Source organism: Vanessa atalanta, chromosome 8 (genome assembly GCF_905147765.1).
Source record: "Vanessa atalanta chromosome 8, ilVanAtal1.2, whole genome shotgun sequence".
Taxonomy (NCBI): Eukaryota; Metazoa; Arthropoda; class Insecta; order Lepidoptera; family Nymphalidae; genus Vanessa; species Vanessa atalanta.
The window spans coordinates 5376418-5399851 of NC_061878.1; the positions used below are offsets into that span (position 1 = coordinate 5376418).

A 23434-nucleotide genomic window follows, 5' to 3' on the forward strand; every position below is an offset into this window, starting at 1 on the left:
GGCTCGTCGGACCACTGTCTCGTCCGAAGTACAGTGCCGGTTGCGCGTTACTCACGACCTCGTTTCGTGGGCTGCCGCCGAGTGTGGCACTACAGGTCAGCAGATTGGGATGGGATGCGGTCCTTCTTTGCATCCTACCCATGGGGGCAGGTTTGTTTCTCGCCGGATGATCCGAGTGTTGTTGCTGACTCTGTTGCCGATGTGGTACTTCAGGGTATGGAACTATTCATTCCGTATTCTGCGGTCCCCATCGGTGGCAAGTCCCAGCCCCGGTTTGGTCGTTTCTGCAAAACGGCTTCACGCAGAAAATGGGAACGCTACCAAGACTGGGCTAACACATCAGCGTCTCGTGATGTAAATACCAGCGCAATCAGAAAGGAATATAACTCTGCCTCTAGGTCCTTCAAAAACGTGATTGCTAAGGCGAAGACGGAGTACATTGGCAGAATTGGCGAGAGACTGGTGCGCCTCCCTTCAGGAACACGTGCGTTCTGGTCTCTCGCCAAGGCTGTCTTAGGGAATTTCTGTCAGCCTTCCTTACCATCTCTGCACAAGAACGGTGAGTCATTGGCCCATACAGCGAAGGAGAAGGCTGATCTTTTAGGCTCTCTCTTCGCAGCGAACTCGACTCTGGATGACCGAGGAAAGTCACCACCAACAATCCCGCGGTGTGATACCACGATGCCGGAGGTTAAATTCCGGCAAAGTGCTGTTCGTAAAGCACTTCTTTCCTTGGATATTCATAAGTCGAGTGGACCCGATGGCATCCCTCCAATCGTGCTACGGACTTGTGCTCCCGAGTTGGCGCCGGTCTTAACGCGTCTTTTCCGGCAATCCTATGCATTCGGCGTCGTCCCGAACTCCTGGAAGACTGCTTTGGTGCATCCGATCCCTAAAAAGGGCAACCGCTCAGACCCGTCCAATTATAGGCCTATAGCCATCACCTCCTTGTTCTCCAAGGTAATGGAGTCCATTATAAACTGCCAGCTCCTGCGGTACCTAGAGGAGTACCAGCTGATTAGCGACCGCCAGTACGGTTTCCGTCGGGGTCGCTCAGCCGGTGATCTTCTAGTTTACCTTACTCATAGATGGGCGGAAGCAGTTGAGAGCAAAGGGGAGGCATTAGCAGCCAGTCTGGACATAGCGAAGGCCTTCGATCGCGTGTGGCACAAAGCGCTTCTTTCGAAGCTTCCTTCCTATGGGCTTCCCGGAAAATTATGCAATTGGATTACCAGTTTTTTGGCAGATCGGAGCATCAAGGTCGTTGTCGACGGTGCATGCTCTGACTTAAAATTCGTCAATGCTGGTGTTCCACAAGGCTGCGTTCTATCACCCACTCTGTTTCTTCTGCATATCAATGACTTGTTGCAAATCAGTAACATTCATTGCTATGCAGACGACAGCACCGTAGACACCTCATACACCGGCCGTGCTAATATTTCTCGGGAAAACGTCGAAGAAAACCGGAACAAACTTGTATCTGAAATCGAGTCTTCGTTAAACAAAGTCTCGAACTGGGGTCGGCTAAACCTAGTTCACTTCAACCCCAAAAAGACGCAAGTTTGCGCGTTAACTGCTAAAAAAACACCATTTGTCGTATCTCCACGATTCGAGAACATTCCGTTAGCCGCTACAGCTAGTATCGGAATACTTGGCGTTGATGTTTCGAGTCTCGTTCAGTTCCGCGGTCAATTGGAAGGCAAAGCCAAATTGGCATCAAAAAAGCTTGGTGTGCTCAGCAAGGCAAGACAGTATTTCACGTCGGCCCATCGTCTAAGACTATACAAGGCGCAAATTCGGCCTCACATGGAATACTGCTCTCACCTCTGGGCGGGTGCTCCCCAGTACCAGCTCCTTCCATTTGACCGTATCCAACGTAGAGCGGCTCGAATTATCGACGATCAAGCCCTTTCCGATCTGCTTGATCCTTTGGCTTTGCGTAGAGATGTTGGATCGCTCTGCATCTTCTACAGAATTTATCACGGGGAATGTTCCGAGGAATTGTTCGAATTAATCCCGGCTGCTGAATTTCACCTTCGGACATCTCGTCAAAATTCCAAATATCACCCGCACCACCTAGATGTCCGAAAATCCACAACAGCGCGATTTTTAAGACATTTTCTGCCTCGCACAACCACTCTGTGGAACCAGCTTTCGCCGGCGGTTTTTCCGAACCGATACGACTTGGGAACCTTCAAGAAAAGAGCGTACTCTTTCCTGAAAGGCCGGCAACGCACCTGCAAGCCCCCCGGTGTTGCAGATGTCCATGGGCGGTGGTAGTCACTTTCCATCAGGTGAGCCTCCTGCTCGTTTGCCACCTTATGACATAAAAAAAAAAAAAAAAAAAAAAAAACGAAAATTAAATCCAAGCAAGCGCCATTGCTTATTCTTGTATTTAATTCTATATATTTTATCGTGCTCGGTGATGAAGGAAAACATCGCAAGGAAACCGAATATCGGATGAAAATATTCGACATATGTATTCACCAGCCCGAGCATCAGACAGCAGACCTTAGCACATCTGTAGGACATTTACAGTTTGTTAAATTGCTATACCAGTTGGTGGTAGGGCTTTGTGAAATATCGTCTAGGTAGATACTACACTCATCATATTTTCTATCGTCAAACAGCAACAGCTGCGTTCTATCACCCACTCTGTTTCTTCTGCATATCAATGACTTGTTGCAAATCAGTAACATTCATTGCTATGCAGACGACAGCACCGTAGACACCTCATACACCGGCCGTGCTAATATTTCTCGGGAAAACGTCGAAGAAAACCGGAACAAACTTGTATCTGAAATCGAGTCTTCGTTAAACAAAGTCTCGAACTGGGGTCGGCTAAACCTAGTTCACTTCAACCCCAAAAAGACGCAAGTTTGCGCGTTAACTGCTAAAAAAACACCATTTGTCGTATCTCCACGATTCGAGAACATTCCGTTAGCCGCTACAGCTAGTATCGGAATACTTGGCGTTGATGTTTCGAGTCTCGTTCAGTTCCGCGGTCAATTGGAAGGCAAAGCCAAATTGGCATCAAAAAAGCTTGGTGTGCTCAGCAAGGCAAGACAGTATTTCACGTCGGCCCATCGTCTAAGACTATACAAGGCGCAAATTCGGCCTCACATGGAATACTGCTCTCACCTCTGGGCGGGTGCTCCCCAGTACCAGCTCCTTCCATTTGACCGTATCCAACGTAGAGCGGCTCGAATTATCGACGATCAAGCCCTTTCCGATCTGCTTGATCCTTTGGCTTTGCGTAGAGATGTTGGATCGCTCTGCATCTTCTACAGAATTTATCACGGGGAATGTTCCGAGGAATTGTTCGAATTAATCCCGGCTGCTGAATTTCACCTTCGGACATCTCGTCAAAATTCCAAATATCACCCGCACCACCTAGATGTCCGAAAATCCACAACAGCGCGATTTTTAAGACATTTTCTGCCTCGCACAACCACTCTGTGGAACCAGCTTTCGCCGGCGGTTTTTCCGAACCGATACGACTTGGGAACCTTCAAGAAAAGAGCGTACTCTTTCCTGAAAGGCCGGCAACGCACCTGCAAGCCCCCCGGTGTTGCAGATGTCCATGGGCGGTGGTAGTCACTTTCCATCAGGTGAGCCTCCTGCTCGTTTGCCACCTTATGACATAAAAAAAAAAAAAAAAAAAAAAAAACGAAAATTAAATCCAAGCAAGCGCCATTGCTTATTCTTGTATTTAATTCTATATATTTTATCGTGCTCGGTGATGAAGGAAAACATCGCAAGGAAACCGAATATCGGATGAAAATATTCGACATATGTATTCACCAGCCCGAGCATCAGACAGCAGACCTTAGCACATCTGTAGGACATTTACAGTTTGTTAAATTGCTATACCAGTTGGTGGTAGGGCTTTGTGAAATATCGTCTAGGTAGATACTACACTCATCATATTTTCTATCGTCAAACAGCAATACTTAGTAGTGTTGTGTCCTGGTATTAAGGGTGACTGAGTCAGTAACTTCAGGCATAAGGGACATAATATCTTAGTTCCAAACGTCGGTGAAGCATTGGCTATGTAAGGTGGTTAATTTTTGTTACGAGGCCACTTACCTTCAGGTGGCGAATTAGCAGGCTAACATATGAATTGCAAAAAAAAAAATGACACTTACCATTTGTTCACAGGAAAGTAATTATCCTCCACACTATTCAATACAACCCATCGGTGGATTACACTTCGCGAGCGCTGAAAGACTTCGATCTAAAATTGTGTCGTTAAAACACAATAATCATTTACCAACATTAAGTGATCTCACTGTGATACCGAATGGGGTTGTAACGAATGGTGCATCGGAACACAGAGCTGGATCGAATGTACTCGTGGTACATTGTGATGCGATTTGCAGATTGGACTATACTTTTTTACAGGTATGTTGAACCATAATTTTTCCTATGGCTGAAAAAATTCTATTACATTTCGGAGAACACCTTCTGTAAGACATCCGTTTAAATTGATAGAACAATTAATATTGAATGGAATACCCAGGAAATACTGCTATTGCCTATTATTTAAATTATTCACAGGACATTTTTTTGACAGGGTAATAGGCTTAAAAAAATATTTTTGAGTAATCACAATGTCAAACTAAATTTTAGTAACTCCCAAATCATAATTTTATGTTATATTTAATTTATAACATGCTTCAGGTATTGTTTTTATCTGAAAAAATGTATTATGAATTCATTGGTAGTGAGATAACTTTGTGTGCTATTTACTTAAAACTATATTAATACTATAGACAAATAAATCAGTATAAACCGCAGAGCTTATCGCAGGGTTCGCACGGCCAATACTCGGATAATTATATTTTTATTGATAAACTCTTCAACTATTTATTATTATTATTATTTTCTTGTTTTGTTTTACTGGCTATCTTGTACGGCTGCAAGTTATGAGACACTGGTTTTTTATCCCGGGTCGGGACAAAAAAAAATATTAGACTTTCTAATAAAACACAATGTAGCCATAATGTCCATGTCCGTAATGAAAACTATAACATATTATGTTAACGTTTCATATTAATCGAGACATAAGTTTCCACGTAGTTTGAAAAAAATATATACAAAAATTTTCTTTTTGTAACATTATTATAATAATTTATTTATTGACAAGTTTTGTAGTATTTGTATATTTATGGAAGTATACATTTTTACTTATACGTCCGGACAACCAATTAAAATGATCTATACTAAACTGGCTTCTGGTATCAAAGTAGCCATTGTCATTGCAATTGTATTTTATCATACAATTGGTTGTAAAAATAAGAGTTATTCCTTAAGCCTTCCGTCTACCTTTGGCCATGGAGCCATCTATTAGAGTTTGATCAAAATCAGTTTAGAAGTTTTAGTGTGGTGCTCGAATAAAAAAGAAACAATTTAATTACAGATTTCTGTGCAGATGTTTAATTTTAAGATTTTAAATGTGTATTAAGGAAACCGAATGATATCGAATTGTTAGATATATGGCACAGTCGGTAAGAGTCACAAAGTCTTTGAACACATCGGTGATGCATTGCAGTGCTCTCGACAGAATCGATTACTCTACTACTTCGACTCTCCGGCTAAAAGGTTTCTTTGATATATTAGAATTATAGTTATTGAAAACGCTGCGACTGTAATTCTAGTGGCTAATAGTTAGTGGAAACTGGACTGTTATACCTATAATAGAAAAATTACAATAAAGTGTAGTTACAATATCTTAATTAATTAGTTAACAACAAATATTACTGCTTTTATATTAAAAAGAAAGTTTTTTTTAATATTTAAATGCAGATATAACATGGTTAATATATTACATTCAGCGTCCATTTTTGTTTTTTTAAATATTAACCATTCCATATATCGCCAATGCGCCACCAACGTTGGAAGCTAAGATATTTTGAACCTTGTGTACTATAGTTAATTGACTTAATCACCCTTGAACACAACAATACTAAATATTTATGTTTGGTGGCGGAATATATCTGGGGTGTTACCTAGCTCGAAAGGTTTGTACAAACTTCTACCACTACGTGTATAGTAGGAAATGATTTTTTTACAGTCCAATGTATGTATATATTATATACATTAATTTTGGGCGAAGTTGACATTTCACCGTCAGATGAGCCGTTTTAAATCTGAATTTACTATAACTTCATTATTTTCATGTTTGAATACTAAGAGAAATTCTTATAATAATAATAAATCAGAATTTGAAACTATCAAACAAAGTATTGATTAATGACAAAGTAACAAATTGCAATTAGAAACGACGATTGTTTCACTCACTACCGTTTGTAGACCGCAAGGCATTGTATGCGTTCTGGAAACTTATTCTAATCTAAAATTTAGTATTAGTTTATAATAACAAGAGAAATTCCGACACTATAATGAAATAGTAGTTGTTAGTGAACATTATTCTTGGCACAACAGGTTTAAATTCGATTTGCAACTGGCTGCTGCATTTCAATGGATGCGTGTTTGATATCTTCTTGATAGAATTATTATCACTTTACAGACTTTTGAATCCAATCCTTTTAAAATTTTGTATTGTATCTTAAACTTTATAGTTGTATGTATAATTATTATTTGAATACATTATATAGATTTACATGACTCAATTGGTCTAGTGGTCTCGGACTTACACACCAGGTCGGAACTCAAAAGATATTTAGTTTTCTGACAATAAGTTCTCAGCATTTTAGCACTTGAATTTTCTCTGATTGTATCGGAGTGATTGCTTTCCCACCAAAATATGAGTATAATATATTGAATGTTTACTACCAATTGAACACTATAGTATCACCGAATAGAGTCAAGAGAACATCATCATCATCTTTATATTGGTGGAAATGACACCTCAGAACGTCTCCATAACAAGAACAATAAATCATATTCTACGTGACGAATTGATACTATTTAAATTACGCAAATTGCTCGGTAATAATACGACGATAAAATTACCGTCTGACATTGAGTCACATCCAAGACATTCATAACGTATGTTTTATCATGCCTAAAGTCCACGTGTGACTTGGTAGTTGGGTTTTTTGCGTTTCCGCCTGGATCATAATCATCCACTTTATATATTCTACCGCCAAGCAAGAACACTTAACATTATTGCGATCCGATTTAAAGGGTAAGTAAGCAACAGAGACATAACATCTTATTTGGCGCGATGTAAGGGCACATACAATAAAAAAAACGTCTGAAGAACAGCCGTCATGTTTGTGACGTATGGATAAAAATAGTTATTTTTGATTATGTAATTGGCTCCTATAAACGAAAATATTAAATATCTAAAAGCAAAATATTTTCTGTTGTCCTATCTTTTAAAAAAAAAGAGAAGCGAAGAACGAATTGTGTTCATTTTCTTGTTGTTTTTTTTAAATATACATAGATATGTAACACAATGCTGCACTTTCAATATACATTACGATATTATAATTCATTACATGTATCCATGTAATACGCCATGAAAGTATGTGAAAACATATTTCTTCTAACATAATTGTAAACATATGTAGTGAAGCTGCTCTTTATATAAAATATTATAATGCTTTAAAATGAGAGTATGCAGCAAAATTAAAAATATGAATAAAGAATAGTAGGAGCGGTGAAATGTAATATCCGTTATAAAAGTTTTTTTACCCGTGTCGGTAAATACCGATAGAGGCTTTTGTGGTCCTTTCTGCTGTAAAACCATGTGTTTTTATGAAACTCGTTATTTTTTACAAAGGTGCATACATGCTTATTGTATGTATAAAATTTATACATATTTTTAACGATAACATTTTGTAGTGTGATTTTCTGAATCGCGCTATCATTTAATGATGTATTATATACAATTGAGTAACGATACGTATTAGTGTTCGTGTTCGGCGCACAAGAAGCACAGTCGCCAGACTAAAGTTTGATCTGTATGGATCGTAGCGCTGCCGCACCGCAAATTTGGGTACATTATATGTTTCGTCAACGGTCAACGGTCAATGTCAGGAGCTTGTATTTATAATTACTATACACTCATTTGTTCATATTTTCAAAATTTATCTTCGTTATTAATTTTATGTACGAATTTCCAAAAAGCATATGAAGTATCTTCCCAGTAAGTAAAAACAGGATGTACACAAAAAGCGATGTCCTTACTGTGTCTCTTACTTTATACTCGCTATTGTCTGTAAATTGGGTATGTAAATAACACCTTTTGTCTACTAATATTGTTAAAAATAGACGACGACGTGTTTAAAATAAGATAGACCTATTATTATTTTGACAAGCAAATGGGCCACCTAATGGTAAGTGCTCACCATCGCCCATAGACAATGGTGCTGTAAGAAATATTAACCATTCCTTACATGCGCCACCAACCTTGGGAACTAAGATGTTATGTACCTTGTGCCTACCCTGGCTTACTCACCCTTCAAACCTTAACACAACAATACTGAGTACTGCTGTTTGGCGATAGAATATCGAATGGGCGGGTGGTACCTACCCAAACGAGCTTGTCCAAAGCTTTTTCAAAGCACCAAGAATTTTTATTTATTTATTTATTCTATGATCGGCGGTTTATTTTTTAATGTGGGAATTCGTTGGTTACTCGCAACGCCGGTGCTTCTGCGACGTGGTTTTGATGGGTATATCGATTCGGTGATCGTGCCTCTTAGGATTCATATATACTAAAACCTACTACATTTGGGGTATTATAAAAATATCAGTCCGAACTAAGAAAGAGATTTTCCATATTATAGAGTGGCAATTTCATAAGACAAGTAACAGTTTCGTTGGATATCAAAGTATGTCATTATATTCCAAGATCATAATGACTACAGAGTTGTTGCTTACCTAATTCAGAAACGTAGTCTCACAATCAAAAAGCCTATAGAGTCCAGGCAGAGCTCACTGTCTTCTAATAACTATGATAATTATGGTTATTATGGTGTAAAAATATCCATCCATCATCCATATATATATATTAGGTATTAGATTTTTTTTCTTCAAATAACTATGGAGAACTTCTATACAAAACTTTCGTCCTCAATCGCACCCTTTTACATGATTAAAAAACGCTGTAATAACTGTATTTTACTCACAAATAATACCCTGGTAAATTTTCCATATTTATAACATTTCTAAGAGATTTCGTAGAATCTTTTAACCTTTTAGATGATGAATTTTCAAAAAACGACTTTCCTTTACTGAAGAAGTCTGAACATCGAATCCCATATATCTAATTATCAAAAATTATGAACGTCCATACAAGCTTCCAGTTGAAAGATGAATTTTGATACATTTTTCCTTAATGCTGCCTACGTTCCATTAGGAATTTCTGATAATAATTTCATCCTGTAACTATAAACAATAGTTGTTTTTTTATATTCAAAGTCCCTTTTATAACGTGCATTCTATCACTCGTTGCGAAGCGCAAGCATATAATAAATTTTAACGAGTTTAGTTTATATCATCATCAACTGAAATAGGATAGCGAAACGTTTCGAGTGACTTTTTTATAATTTTAAGAGCTGTGATGCTATTATAACCGCTTACGAGTTCGGTTTTTAAATGTGGCAAAAAAGAAATAGGTATATTTGTATCTGCGATGATGATAACCTCATTAAAGGCTTAAGTGTTCCTCATTAAGGTACTTCACATCGAATAAGATGACGTTATTGCTTTATTTATTAACTCATCCGGGATATATAAAATTCAAATGGTAGCTCCAGCGACGCACTATTATTCAATTATTGCGTTGTAAATCGAACTGTTTAAATAATATATATAATTCAAATTCAATTATTCGTCTTACTCTTACTAGAATAATTATTGTCACCAACTTTGTGAACATATGATGCGTGGCTTTGAAAATACTTGTTTATCTGACATTATTAAACTCTGCCACATGTATCTAACATGCATTGTACAGCGTGGTTGAATAAGCTTCAAACCTTCTTCTCCTTAGGAGACCATGGCTTGGTGGTTGTATATTTTGATTGGGAATCATCACTGATAGTCTGTTAGTTTTATTATTATTCAAGAAGATACATATATGTATTTTTTAATCAATTAATCTTCGATTACTTAATTAACATCAAATATTTCATTAAATTCGGTTTAACCTTAAAAAAAAGGTAATTCTTTTTTAGATATTGTATCACTTTAAATATAATTTTCAATAAACAATCTATTGTTCTCTCAATAAACTCAAGTGTAGTTTTCCATTATTTCGGTAAGCGCACATTATGATCAGTTATTCAGACCTGTGGAATAAAGGCGAAAATTAAAACGGGCTGCGGTCTCGATATCAACATGCATGTGATTTGAGTCGCGGTCTGCGGTTCGCATTAAACTGATGCGAACACACAACTAGCTGCATTATCATACTATTTTCGTATTATTATTGTCCTGTAAATTAATTCTATATTTATGTAGGCCAATTATGTCAGTCACGTCGCTTTAAATCCGTTCAGTGTATTTGTTTTATGTTAGGCCGAGCCGGCACGGTCGTGGCTGTGGGTTATCGAATGATTAGCGTAAATATATCCTATAGATATAAACACTTGTAACATTGATATCATTAATTAAGATTATAAAATTTTTCGAAAAAACCATTTCGTATTCAGAGATGTTTTTTTAAGTTAAATTAGTTTACATTTTGTGATTCACATTTAAATATTATAAAAAGATCATTTATTGGTTATATACATTTTTGTAAATGAACTCAGAACATATAATGCATCTATCTACTTATATTTTAACACTATCGACTGGATATTAATATTTTACACATCGCATGACTGATTGTCGTTATTATAATAAAATTATCGGAAAGCTGACGTAATTGCTCAAACGCAAAATAAAAGTTAAAGCGTGGAAATATCGAGCGTTGAACGCTAATGAAAACGAGAAAGGGGAATAAATATATTTACTCAATTATTTATAATATTTGATGTATAAGAGGAATAGATTAATCGATTTTTGTTGCAAATTTCGCACAAAAAATCCTTCGAAACTGACATATAACATTGTCATTGGTATATTTATATATTTTTGTATACGAATTAGTTTTGTCCAGAAAATTTATAGACAAATAGTTTGCTTAAGTATGTTTACGGTTGCAAATATATCTTCATTTAAAATGACAAAGTGACCAATTCTAAGAAAAAGACAATTTAAACCAAATCTTCAAGTTGCTCAATAAAATCTCTATTATTATTCTATTAAGGTTTGAACGTAAATTTTATTTTGTCAGAAGCTTGATATTTAAAAATTAAATATTGATCTGTAAATTAGAAAGTAGGTTTATCGATGTCAAAAATATTATTAATTGTTATTGTTTATAAAAGCCACTCACTCGGTATGATGTAAGGACTTTAACAATAACCCAATAGGTATTTCGTATTTAGTATTAATCTGTTGAAGCGGTTAAGAGCACTTTTTTCAATCGTTGCTTGTCAATTTCTATCATTTTTGAGCTTGTGTACGTGCAAGTATGTGTGAGTGAAATCACAACTACTACAGTCAAGCCAATTGATATAAAGCTTCATTATGCTGATTACATTATTTATACCATATAAATTTTCTAAAGGTATTGTTTTCAATTAAATATAGAATAAAATGACATACGAATCAAAATAATTTACTGAATTACTAAAATTGCATATTTTTTAAATCAGAAAAATTATATTTTTTATAGCTGAAAAAATGTATTGAGTGTATATAGTAATAATAGAATAATATATACTCTATTATTCTATTATTACTTCAGATCAAAACGACTTAGTCGCGCTGTAACGAGAAACTGTATACGTAGGAAATAGCTATTTGCATGCGTGAGTGTGCTATGCGACGACGACCGATACATCCCACCTTTGTGAGCCTTCGGCGCGGAATGCCAATTTGGACATTGCATTTCAATGTTGGTAGGTGTTTTGATAAAAATACATAATGTATATTTATCGTAATTTAATTTAAAAAAAAATATTGTTTTCCGTAAACAAAGACTTAAACTCTATAATGGCACAAGTATTTATTCGGTTAACGATGTAGTTTTGTAGAAATAACATGATATTTGAAGTTTTTTATTGTGAATATATGCGAATATATATTATTTATCTATATATTCTATAGAAAGAAGTCGGATCGTTTATATAATGTTCACAGAAATAACTTACAACTAATTTTTATGGTTAAAACAGCGTTCAAATCACACTGAAAAGTAAAAGTTTTGAAAACGTGCATCATTCACAAATAATTTGTCAAATATCAGTAGAGTTTCTATAAGATTTCTCTGATATTCACTCTGTATCAAAATAGATTTAAAATATCGATAAATTGGAGAAATATTCAGTTCGGAGAATTTTCGTTATCATAATATAATATAAGTCTCTATGCTTCTGCTAATAGAAATAAAATATTATATACAATAAAATAAAAAGTACATTTTAAAAATAAAGCATAAAATATCTGACACAAAATGAAAGAAAAATAACTCAATAATCTCGCTCCTCTTTTAGAAATAAGAATATGACTCAATTGCATTTATATTTCCCAATGGGTTGTATTGCAATCACAAGCCTAATAACATGATCTGAAAAAATGCGTTTATCAATGTGGTTTTGGCAGAAACATAAGCTTTTTTATAAGATTTTATTTGAATGAGTCATCATATTATATTCTATCGCCAAGAAGCAAAATTTCGTGTTATTGTGTTCCGGTTTGAGAGTGAGTGAGCTAGCATACATACCATTTTAATTCTAAAGGGTGGTTTTGTTAATAGTGGAAGGGATGAATAAAATTTATTGCAGTGAGTGGTAACCATTTACCATTAGATAGCATATTTATTTATCCTATATTGGCCACCACATAAAAATGGCATAGCAAAACTCTTAGAATTTATTAGTGTGCCTAATTAGCCATTCTTTCAGTTACAATTTGGATTCGATTTGACTTTATTAATAATTTTGATATAATTAGATTATTACTATAAAATATTTTCAAATATACACTTATGTGTAAGAAGTAAAATGTATTATTATATTATAATATTATTAAATAAAAGACAGGATATATGTTCGTTGAAAAGTTAGAGTAGGTTTTTATCAAGAAGAAGGATTAAGAGCTAAATCTGCCACTGCAACTGCGAGTTAGCGCGTATATGTACGTGTTCACATATTATGTTGCTCTCAGAATTTATTTCGAGACGTACGGAATTTCTCGAGACCTTTTCGTTCCTTTTAATAGGAGGAAGTCTTTATCTAAACATATATGAAACTCACACGTTCGATTTTACCATTTGGTTGCTTGAGTATAGATTTTTAAGAACGGTTATTTGGAAAAAAAATATGATTTTAACGTAATATCTAGATATTATCTATCATAGATTTGTATAAGTACAACGTCCTGCTGGATAAATTCGATCGAATCATTAGGTTATGGTACTTTATGATACTCTGCTGCGGTCTGAAAGGTGAGTAAGTCAATGTAGTGAAAACCATACAGAGAATAACAACTTAGTTTGTATGGTTGGTAGCGCTTTAATAGGTCCAATGATTCAAATGCTTCAGGGATGTTATCTGAAACAAATATTGACTATTTTTACGCAATAATACGAACAAGGTGCACTTAATTCGCAACGTTCGCGTCAGCTCCAACAAAATCGTGAACATGATTACTAGCAGACTACACAGTACAGTTATAAATAGCTGCTGTAAAGTTTCAGTTAGTGCAGTATACCGTAGTAATAGAAAGTGGCAGTAGTATATTAATACATTAATTGTTAATGTCAATGTATCTGTTATCATACCTTTATCACTAACATAAGCCCCTTTAATATTGTATATATATTATCTGCTCTGTGTTACTTGTTAATACAAATTATTGTTATTATTATTACATTATTATGTGATACTTATATTAATCTCTGTCTGTAAATTTACCACTGCTGGGCTAACGCCTCCTCTCCATTTGAGGAGAAGGTTAGCAGCACATTCTACTACGCTGCTCCAATGCGGTTTGGTGGATTCACATGTGGCACAATTTCGTTGAAATTAGACACATGCAGGTTACCTACCTCACGATGTCTTCCTTCACCGCCGAGCACGAGATGAATTATAAACAAAAATTAAGCACATAAAAATTTAGTGGTGCTTGCCTGGGCTTGATCCCGCAGTCATCGGTTATGATATACGTGTTCTAACCACTAGGCCATCTCGGCTTATATTAATTACAAATTCAATATATTATATGTATAGATATGACCAGTAATCATTGGATGGTTAATTTGCCGGACCGTCTTCTATAAAGAATAATATGTGAATAAAAACACTGATAAGGATTTATACACTGAATATATTATCGAAAAATGATGAATTGAATTGTAGTTTATAAACATGCATGATTATATATTACATGCTGAATAATAATGAAAAAAAATGCAAAATATTATTTCACGCCTAGTTTTACAAGTAATTGATTTATTTGTCTCAATTCACGGTGTGTAGCTATATTGTTTTCTGAGTTGAGTTAATTAAAAATATACATAATTTAATAATTGGCACACATGAACCAAATCAAATAGAAGAATACTTTTATAAACTCTAATAAGTTATTAGTTTTCCTTGAAAATGTATTTTCCTTTCGTTTATGCTGGAATTCTGTAATCAATAGATTATCTATTCCCATTCTATCTTAGTCAGGATTTATCACAATTCCTGGTCGTATGTGAAGTACTGATTTACAATGACCTGAATGAATTGAAAATAGAGATAATGAAATTATTAGAAAATACTGTTTACATCTATTGAAAAAGTTAAATGTCGAAAAGAACTTATGTTGAAAAAGAGTAACTACTGAGTTTCTTGCCGGTTCTTCTCCGTAGAATCTACATTCCGAACCGGTGGTAGGTTTACTTAAAATAGTTTGTTAAATGACGATTCAAAAGTGCTTGTAAAAGTTTTCTTGAATAAAGTATATTTTGATTTGATTTGTTATACGTTACGTTCCGTGTTTAGATGAGCACGTATCCCGATGGTGGACGAACACCTACCATCAGGAATACGTGCACGTAAAGCTGATCAGCTTTACGTGTAGATTTTGGTATTGTAAAAAATATACCCATAATAAAATCAACACTACCGTTAAGGTCTAACATGTCATACCCTTCTAAAAATGCAGAGAATTAATTTTTGGTATATTTCATTCTTAATGTTAATTGTTATATGTATATGTTTTTTCTTTATATGTATATGTTTTTTCTTTTTCTTTATATGCAATAAAAGGAAGACAGAAATTAGTAATTTAATTATGCATATTGTGTTTTTAGAGTATCAAGATGCTTGTGCAGGAGTGGTCGCGTAATGGCCGAGTAGTATGGTGTGACGCAAGCCCCTTGATCAAGGAGCAACTCAACACAGTCATTCAAGAGCCCTTATACTGTGACACGGAACAACTTGGATTATTTTTAATAGGTTTGTGGTAGTAAATTGGTCTTGAACAATATTTTTGTCGAGCTTGTTATATAATGTAAGGCTAGTTAGTTAATAATCATTACCTGTTTTTTTATTTATATTACACATAAAGGTTTTTTCTATGAAGCTTAACTAAAAAATTATGGATAGGTATACATATCTCTTTGGGTGTAAGTATCGTTATGTTATCGTATGTTACGCTAGGCCGCGGTTTTGTTTTCATTTAGGCTATGGTCGTCAGATGTTCTGCATAAAAACTAGCCTATGACCTTTCTTGGAGTTCAAACAAAATGCTTCCTTGTTGCTTCATAAAAAATTTCATTTTATTCGGTTCAGTGCTTTGGCCGTGAAAGAGCAATTGCGACTATGTCAAAAATTCTGGCAAAGTAATAAAAAAAAGTACGATCGCGGTAAAAATTGCATATAATATATAAAATGCAGTAGAAGATAACACTAGAATATTTTAATTATTGTTATTATATTATCTACTTTAATCATGTAAATAGTCAACGTCAATAAATAGTAAAAATTTATGCAGGGAAATTAAATTTTACGAATAATAAGATTAATTTTTTAAACACTATTGCAAATTTGCATTTTTTTTTCTAATTTGTACGTAGATAATTGTGACGTCACTTAAATGGCCTTCTACGGCGGCTGTGCCTTGCTTCTCAACCAAATTGGCATATTCGTTTTTACGTTTTATCTATCTATTTATACCATACAAAGTTTACTATTAAAAATTATATTCCATAGATATGTAATAAATTAGGTTTGTTAAAGACTAATAGAATCTCAATAAAATTATCATGATATATCGCTATTCAACTTTGGGAGATAGATATGGTAGACAAAGTTATTGTGCAGTTATTACCATACGAAATATATATTCGTACTTCACAAATAACAGAAATAACTTCGTTTTGCGTAATTTGCATGACCACGGAACTCAACCATCTGCGTTGTCTGATACAACTTGCTTGAATTATTTATATCTTACATACTACACAACAACACACATCACTAACGCTAGTATACTGGTATTATATGTAAAATAGTTTAACTTAGGGCAATTTTCTTAACATTTCGTAGATAAGATTTTCGAAAGAATATTCTTAGAGGAAGAAACAAAACAGTCTTTTGAAACTATCTCAACGGGGCAATTATTTTGCTTCGTGTTCCATCCGTGTATAATAACGAACTAACCTAACGCCCGAGGCGATGTTCACGTTTCGCCTTCTAATGTCTGTCGAGGGAACGGATTCGTTGCTAGCTATATTTGAGGATTTGTCTCTTTTATTTTATGTTATTTATATTCAGGTCATACGATTACTTGACACGGTCGTATTGTTTAATGTATCGTCATTTCGAATTATATTAATAATTGTAATAAATAGGCTTGGTTATCTTGTTTGTATGTCCTGTTAAGCGACGTAGCGTAGCGTCCGAAACATTATAATGGTATTCAATATTTATTACTGTTAGAAAATTAACATTTAAGGCACCAATAACACAATTTATTATTAAAATAACTCGCGTTAAAATTAATATGCTTCATAATATCCGCTCATTTGAATTTTATTGTTTCAGAAATAACAATGGCAACGCTAACGGGTAATACCAGTGATACCAGACTTTAGAGTTGAATTAATTTTTCATGTTATTACAATGTCGGTTTACATACTATTTTTGTTTTTAGTATTATTTAATGTTTGTTTTTTTTATATATTAAGTAATAATCAAACAAGAGATAAGTTTGATTACGTGTCTACTTCATTTGTAAAGAGCGAATCATTTTTGCTACTTACCATTAAAGTATTCAAAAAAAATTCTTTATGTTTTTCCCATATTTATAAATAAAATTTATTTTTTGGTGTATTTGGTATACCTACCTACCAGCGAGTCTCACCTACAAGGACGTATTTTCTATCTTAAAAATATCAACAAGTTTTTTGATACAATTGACTATTACAATCAGAGATCAAATTAAGAAAAATACAAATACCAAAGTATTGTATTCCCTTAAAAATGTGTCTCTTTCAATAAAATGTGGTAAATGAAGGTTTCTGATTTGATAGGGTGCCTCTTGCCACCGCCAATTTTATATAATACCAAAAATAGATTTGGCTCGTGACTGATGCAGACAAAAAGTCGGACACTAAAAAATGTATTAAAAACTGTTAAATATATCAAAAGTAAAAAACAATTGACCATTAAATTAAAACATGTACGCAATATTAATAAATTAGGCATTGTATTACTCAGTAAAGAGTAATGAATTATGGCACAAAATTTTCCTTGTTTAATAAAAATAACAATTACGCATTGATTTTTTCTCAGTATGTCTTCGGTTTTGTATGTGTATTTTTTTATGAGATTGGTAGACGAACTGGCAAATGAGCCACTTGATGGAAAGTGGTCACCACCGTCCAGAGACATCGGCGCTATAAAAAATATTACTAATCATTTCATCGCCAATGCGCCGCCTATCTTGGGAACTATAAAAATGTTTATTACAGTTAAGCCGTTCCATAGGGGAAAAATATAGATTTGAGTGATCAATTGCTAAAAAAAACTTTAATTCAAAGTATCTTATTAGACGTTTTTTATTTAAAATACGTTAAATATTAAAGGAAAATGGAGATGATGAGCCAAAAAAATTGTGATATTTACTTATAGGTATTTATTACTTTTACGAAATCCATTCATTAATAATGTGGCAGGGTGTACTATCTATAATTTTTTTGGTTATATATATTATTGTTAAATCAAATTAAATATATTTTATTCAAGTTAACTTTACAATTAATCGTTTCGAATCGTCCATATTTAAACACTACCAACGTTTCGGGAAGCAAACTCCAGCGAGAAGAAACGTCAAGAAACTTTTGTTGCACTTTTCAAATAAACAGATTTACAATGCTGTTATTCACTTTTAGTGTTCAATCAGTCTGTGATGGGTTCTAGGCGATTTTTTGTAAGCAGTATTATTTTAATAAACAGTAAGATTTATTGATTAATTTTATCTTAATAAAGATTTTAAATGTGTTAAATGGTAATTTGATTATATTTTCCTGTATCTTATTATGTATGTGCGTATACCATTGCCAAAAAACGTACAAGTTTATACTTGTTTCTTGTATTGATAGTATGTATATCAGCTTTTATGGAATATTTTTGTATATTCTTCGATATAAATATTATGTGTTGTATCGCATCTCTTGTATTTGCAAATATACAGTTGATAACAAACTGAGTACAGCGCTCGTGACCCAGTGTAATTTAATGAGTCATGGAAATTAGAAATAAGAGCATATAGTTGACAAAATCAACGTTGATTCAACGTTGATTAATCGAAGTATCGGTCGGTACTGACACTGTTAACACGATTGGCGAGTAGACTGAGTTCTGCGGCATTTGCCGTCAAAATAATAGATTATTTACCGATGTTGATACGGCTCGCTTAGTATATTTCAGTTACTTTCACAGTATAATGTCTTGCGGTATTACGCAGCCGCTATCCATAATATATTTGTGCTGCTTAAGAGGACTATTTGGGCAATCTACTCTAAAATCTAATTACTAACCTAAGAGCTAAAGAATCGTTAAGGTATAAATTTAAAGAAATCAAGATATAACTGTTGCTTCTCAATATATATTCTGTAATGTTTTGTATGTACGGAAAAATATTAATGGTTTTATGAGAAAATGTGATACTTATAGCATTGGTACAAGGAACAAATTCACACTTGTTACTCTTATTACGCGACTGCATACAGTTAGTAACTCCTTTGTGGGGCAATGTATACGGTTCTACAATAGGATCCCAGAAAGCGTTCAAAATGCTTCTGTTGCCAAATTAAAAAGTTAATAAATAAATAAGGAACGCTAGTGCGTGAAAGGTTATTATAGAATTAGTGAGCTTATAATTGAAATCACACCTTGGGAATAAAACGATCGCTTCCTGGCTATTTCTATTCATATTCAATTGTGTATGTGTGTAATAAAATTGACAAAAAAGACCCGCTGAGTTTCTTTCGGCGATTCTTCTCATATCAGGGTATTTTATTTTCCGAACCATTGGTAGTGTTTCATTTGACTATCAATATGTAAGTGTAATGCTTCTATATTGAATAAAGGAATTTGAGTTTGAGTTTAAGTTTGACTGCAATATTGTAATAGAAGGTTTTTATTATTTAAATATATGCCAAGTAAAAAGGATTAATTAAAGATCCGCCTTCTTATCGAACTCTTTACAATTTCGTTAGTCTGAGAAGTATAAAGGCAACACATATTTTGATATAGAGCACTATCAAAATATGCTTGAATGTATCACATAAATTCGATAAACAGTCTTTATGTAGTTCATTGCCTAATATTATATGCGAAATTTCAGCCAAACTATGATCTATGAGTACTTTTTACATACCTATATTTTTTAAAAACTTTCATCGGCTCTCCTATAATATTTAATTTCTCAACTCGGCCTCAGTACGTAGAACCCACTGATATATTTTCACTTATGGTTTTTTTTTAATTATAAATTCTTTTAATAAGAAACAATTTTAATATTTCATATAAACCGCGCGTTCCGTGACGATCAATTTGTTTAATGTTTCTATTACGTCATGGACCCAGTGGAAACGTAATTCCTATATTATAAAAAAACTAAACTACTTCGATGCATCGACTTCTCTGGTTTTTATTATAACACAGAAGTAAAATTTGACTGTTTATATTAAGCGTGTAATCTCCGGAACTAATGATCTAATTCTTTTCACTGTTAGAAAGCTGAATTATTCTTGAGTGCTACATGTATTAAATAAATATTAATAAACTAGCTATTAACCGCGGCTTCGCTCGCGTAGAATATGAATATATTTACAAATTAACTTAAAATATTACGTAAATTTAAGACCTCTTTGTTTACCACATTGGTGTGTATTTCAGCCCTTAGAGTAGAATATCTGGAAACGATTAAATGCGAATCAACTCATTTTTAATCGGTAGACCAAAAATAAAGATTCCTGCTCCTAATTTAAAAAATGACGGTCTTCTAGATTATCCTGTGTACGAAATGTCACCCCTATTTCCCTCATTAGGCGTAAAATATCCAGAAACGTTTAAATACGTATCAAATCAAATTTAATCGGTATCCCAAAAGTAAAATTTCTAGCTTCTAACTATAAAAATGACGGACTTCCAGACTAACCTGTATACGAAATGTTAACCCCTATTTCTCCCCTTAGGCGTAAAATATCCAGAAACACTTAAATACGTATCTACTCATTTTAAATCAGTATCCCAAAAATAAAGTTTCATGTTTTTAACTTAAAAAATGACTGAATCCCATAAAAACTTTCAACCTTTATTTTAACCCCCTTAGTGGTAGATTATCTAGAAACGCTTACATATGTATCTACTAACTTATTTTTGATCAGTATCCCAAAAATAAAGTTTCATGTTTCTATTTTAAAAATGACGGATATCAATACAAACTTTCAACTCTTATTTCACCCCCGTAGGGGTAGAATATGCAGAAACACTTAAATAAGTATATATTCCTTTTTAATCAGTATCCCAAAAAAAAGGTTTAAAGTTTCTAATTTAAAAAATGAGGGACTTCTATACAAATTTTAATCAGTATCCCAAAAATAAAGTTTAATGTTTCTATCTTAAAAATGACAGACTTCTATAAAAACTTTCAACCATTATTTCACCCCCGTAGGGGTAGAATATGCAAAAACTCTAAAACAAGTATCTACTCCTTTTGAATCAGTATCTCAAAAATAAAGTTTCATGTTTCTAACTTAATTCGGACTTCCATACAAACGTGCAACCGTTATTTCACCCCTTTAGGGGTAGAATTTCCAAAATTCCCTCCTTAGTGGGTGTCATGATATGTTACTTTATAAGCGTACAGCCTAAAATATAAGTTTTATGCTTCTAGTTCTAAAAATTCTAAACATAACAATACTTTCAACAACTTTCAACCTTTCCTCCCCCTTTTCAACCCTTTACAGCACTTTTTTCCAAATAAAAAGTAGCCTATGTCCTTTCTCAGGCTCTAGACTATTTGTTTACCAAATTTCATTTAAATCGATCAACTAGTTTTGGCGTGACAGCGAGACAGACAGACAGAGCTACTTTCGCATTTATAATATTAAATATTGATTACACCTGTGAACCCGGGTCGGGTTGCTAGTTACAAAGAAAGTAATGTCAATTCGAAATTCAAAATTCGCTATCTAGACATATTTAGAGCTAAAACAAAATGGGTTTAGTAAATGCCAAGTTTTACCTCTAAGCAAGAATCGTAAGAATGCGAAGATGCGATGACATTTTCAGAGGTATGCAAAATTTACGAGATTCAGGTTTAACGAGCAAAAATTGGGTTATTTTGACACAACTTCAATACTACTTCGAAAAACTATACCCACAATTATTGAAGAATTCGTTGAAAAGGTGGTGACCATCCACACGTGACGATACAAAGGGTTTAATGTTAAAGATAAGTGGCTACATGGTTTTTATAAGCTACAGAGGAGTAACCAATCGACTACGTAGGAACTCAGCGCTGGAGGTTCCGAAGTGGCTGATGTTTTGACATATGGAACTCGAGTGCAGCTTAAATACTGCCCTTCAATATATAATAGATGTTATATCTAAGGGCAATTGTTGTAATATGGCATTAAGCCCATCAAAAATGGATCGCACCGTGACGTCTCTTATTTCTCCCCAACTTTCCGGATAATATAAATGACATCTGCTATATTCATTTTTATATTATAATCTGGTTTCTACACTAAGGTATTGTGTCTCCGTGGGTTGAAGAAATTCGTGTTAAACAGTTAAACAAACATAAACAATAGTAAACTTATATATTTGTGGTTATAAATGGCATACCGTATAATAGCAGCCGTATAATTTGATACATTAATTACCATGCACTTTGGCTTACTATATAAGAGCTCTCATCAAATAAATGTATTTACTTTTACTTTGTTTTCATACTATTCGATACAATATGCAACTCGCGACGTTTGCTTTTCTACTGATTACAGTCGCTTTCACATGTGCGATAAAACCGCATTACGACTTAACAGACGCTCCTTTTTTATTCGAAAAATTTATGAGGGATTACGAGAAACAATATACGAGTCCCGCAGATAGAGAGCATCACTATCAATCATTTGTTGAAAATTTAAAAGAAATAAACAAATTAAACGAAAGACCAGACGGTGCAGTGTTTGGAATTAACCAATTTGCTGACTTAACAACAGAAGAATTTATAGAAAAATACACAGGACTTCTTACCCAGAATGTAAGTGTGTTTTAAATTTAACATGCATCATTTTATGTATTTTTTTATATGTGTATAAGTTGCGTTCCTAGTAGTACATCATATTTAATATTTAAATTTCTGCGCATAATATATATCTATATATTGGTTAAACATCAACAGATATCTAATTATTCATCGCATATAATTGTTGTTTTACATATGAATTGTTGATTAAGATCTAAAGTAAAATGTTAAAAGATATAAATTAAAACGTTTTAAAATATTTTTTCAGAAGTGAGAGCTCCAGATCTGTCGTCGTTTAGAAAAACAAAAATGTATTACTTTATATCAAATATAATATGATCATATTATATGTTTATCTTTTAACATAATACAATAGTAGACAAGCTCTGATAATTCTTTGGTTTTTTATTTAACATACATACACACACACACACATATATATGTTTTATTTGAAGTATTGTTACTATATTTTTATTGGTTCGTTTATTATGGAGGAGCGAGTCCTTCTGATACAAGTGTTTTCACGCTAACTTGGGACTCTATAAAATATAAATGCTATTTTAACTTTATACTTTTTATGAAGCCGTAGTGGGTATTATTGAAAATGCCTCAGCGGCATGGATTCCTAATTATATAATTCATGTTACTT

General features: G+C 33.7%; 1 protein-coding gene across 1 annotated transcript in view; it reads left to right on the forward strand.

Moving 5' to 3' along the window:
* Positions 1 to 17257, forward strand: part of LOC125065713 (sodium-independent sulfate anion transporter-like) — a 61384-nt gene extending 44127 nt beyond the window's left edge. Inside the window, exons 10-12 of the mRNA XM_047673489.1 lie at positions 4162 to 4404; positions 15332 to 15476; positions 17067 to 17257. Of these exons, the coding sequence (XP_047529445.1) occupies positions 4162 to 4404; positions 15332 to 15476; positions 17067 to 17116 (438 nt within the window). The 3' untranslated portion in view covers positions 17117 to 17257. The remainder of the gene's footprint in view (positions 1 to 4161; positions 4405 to 15331; positions 15477 to 17066) is intronic.
* Positions 17258 to 23434: the final 6177 nt, after the last annotated feature.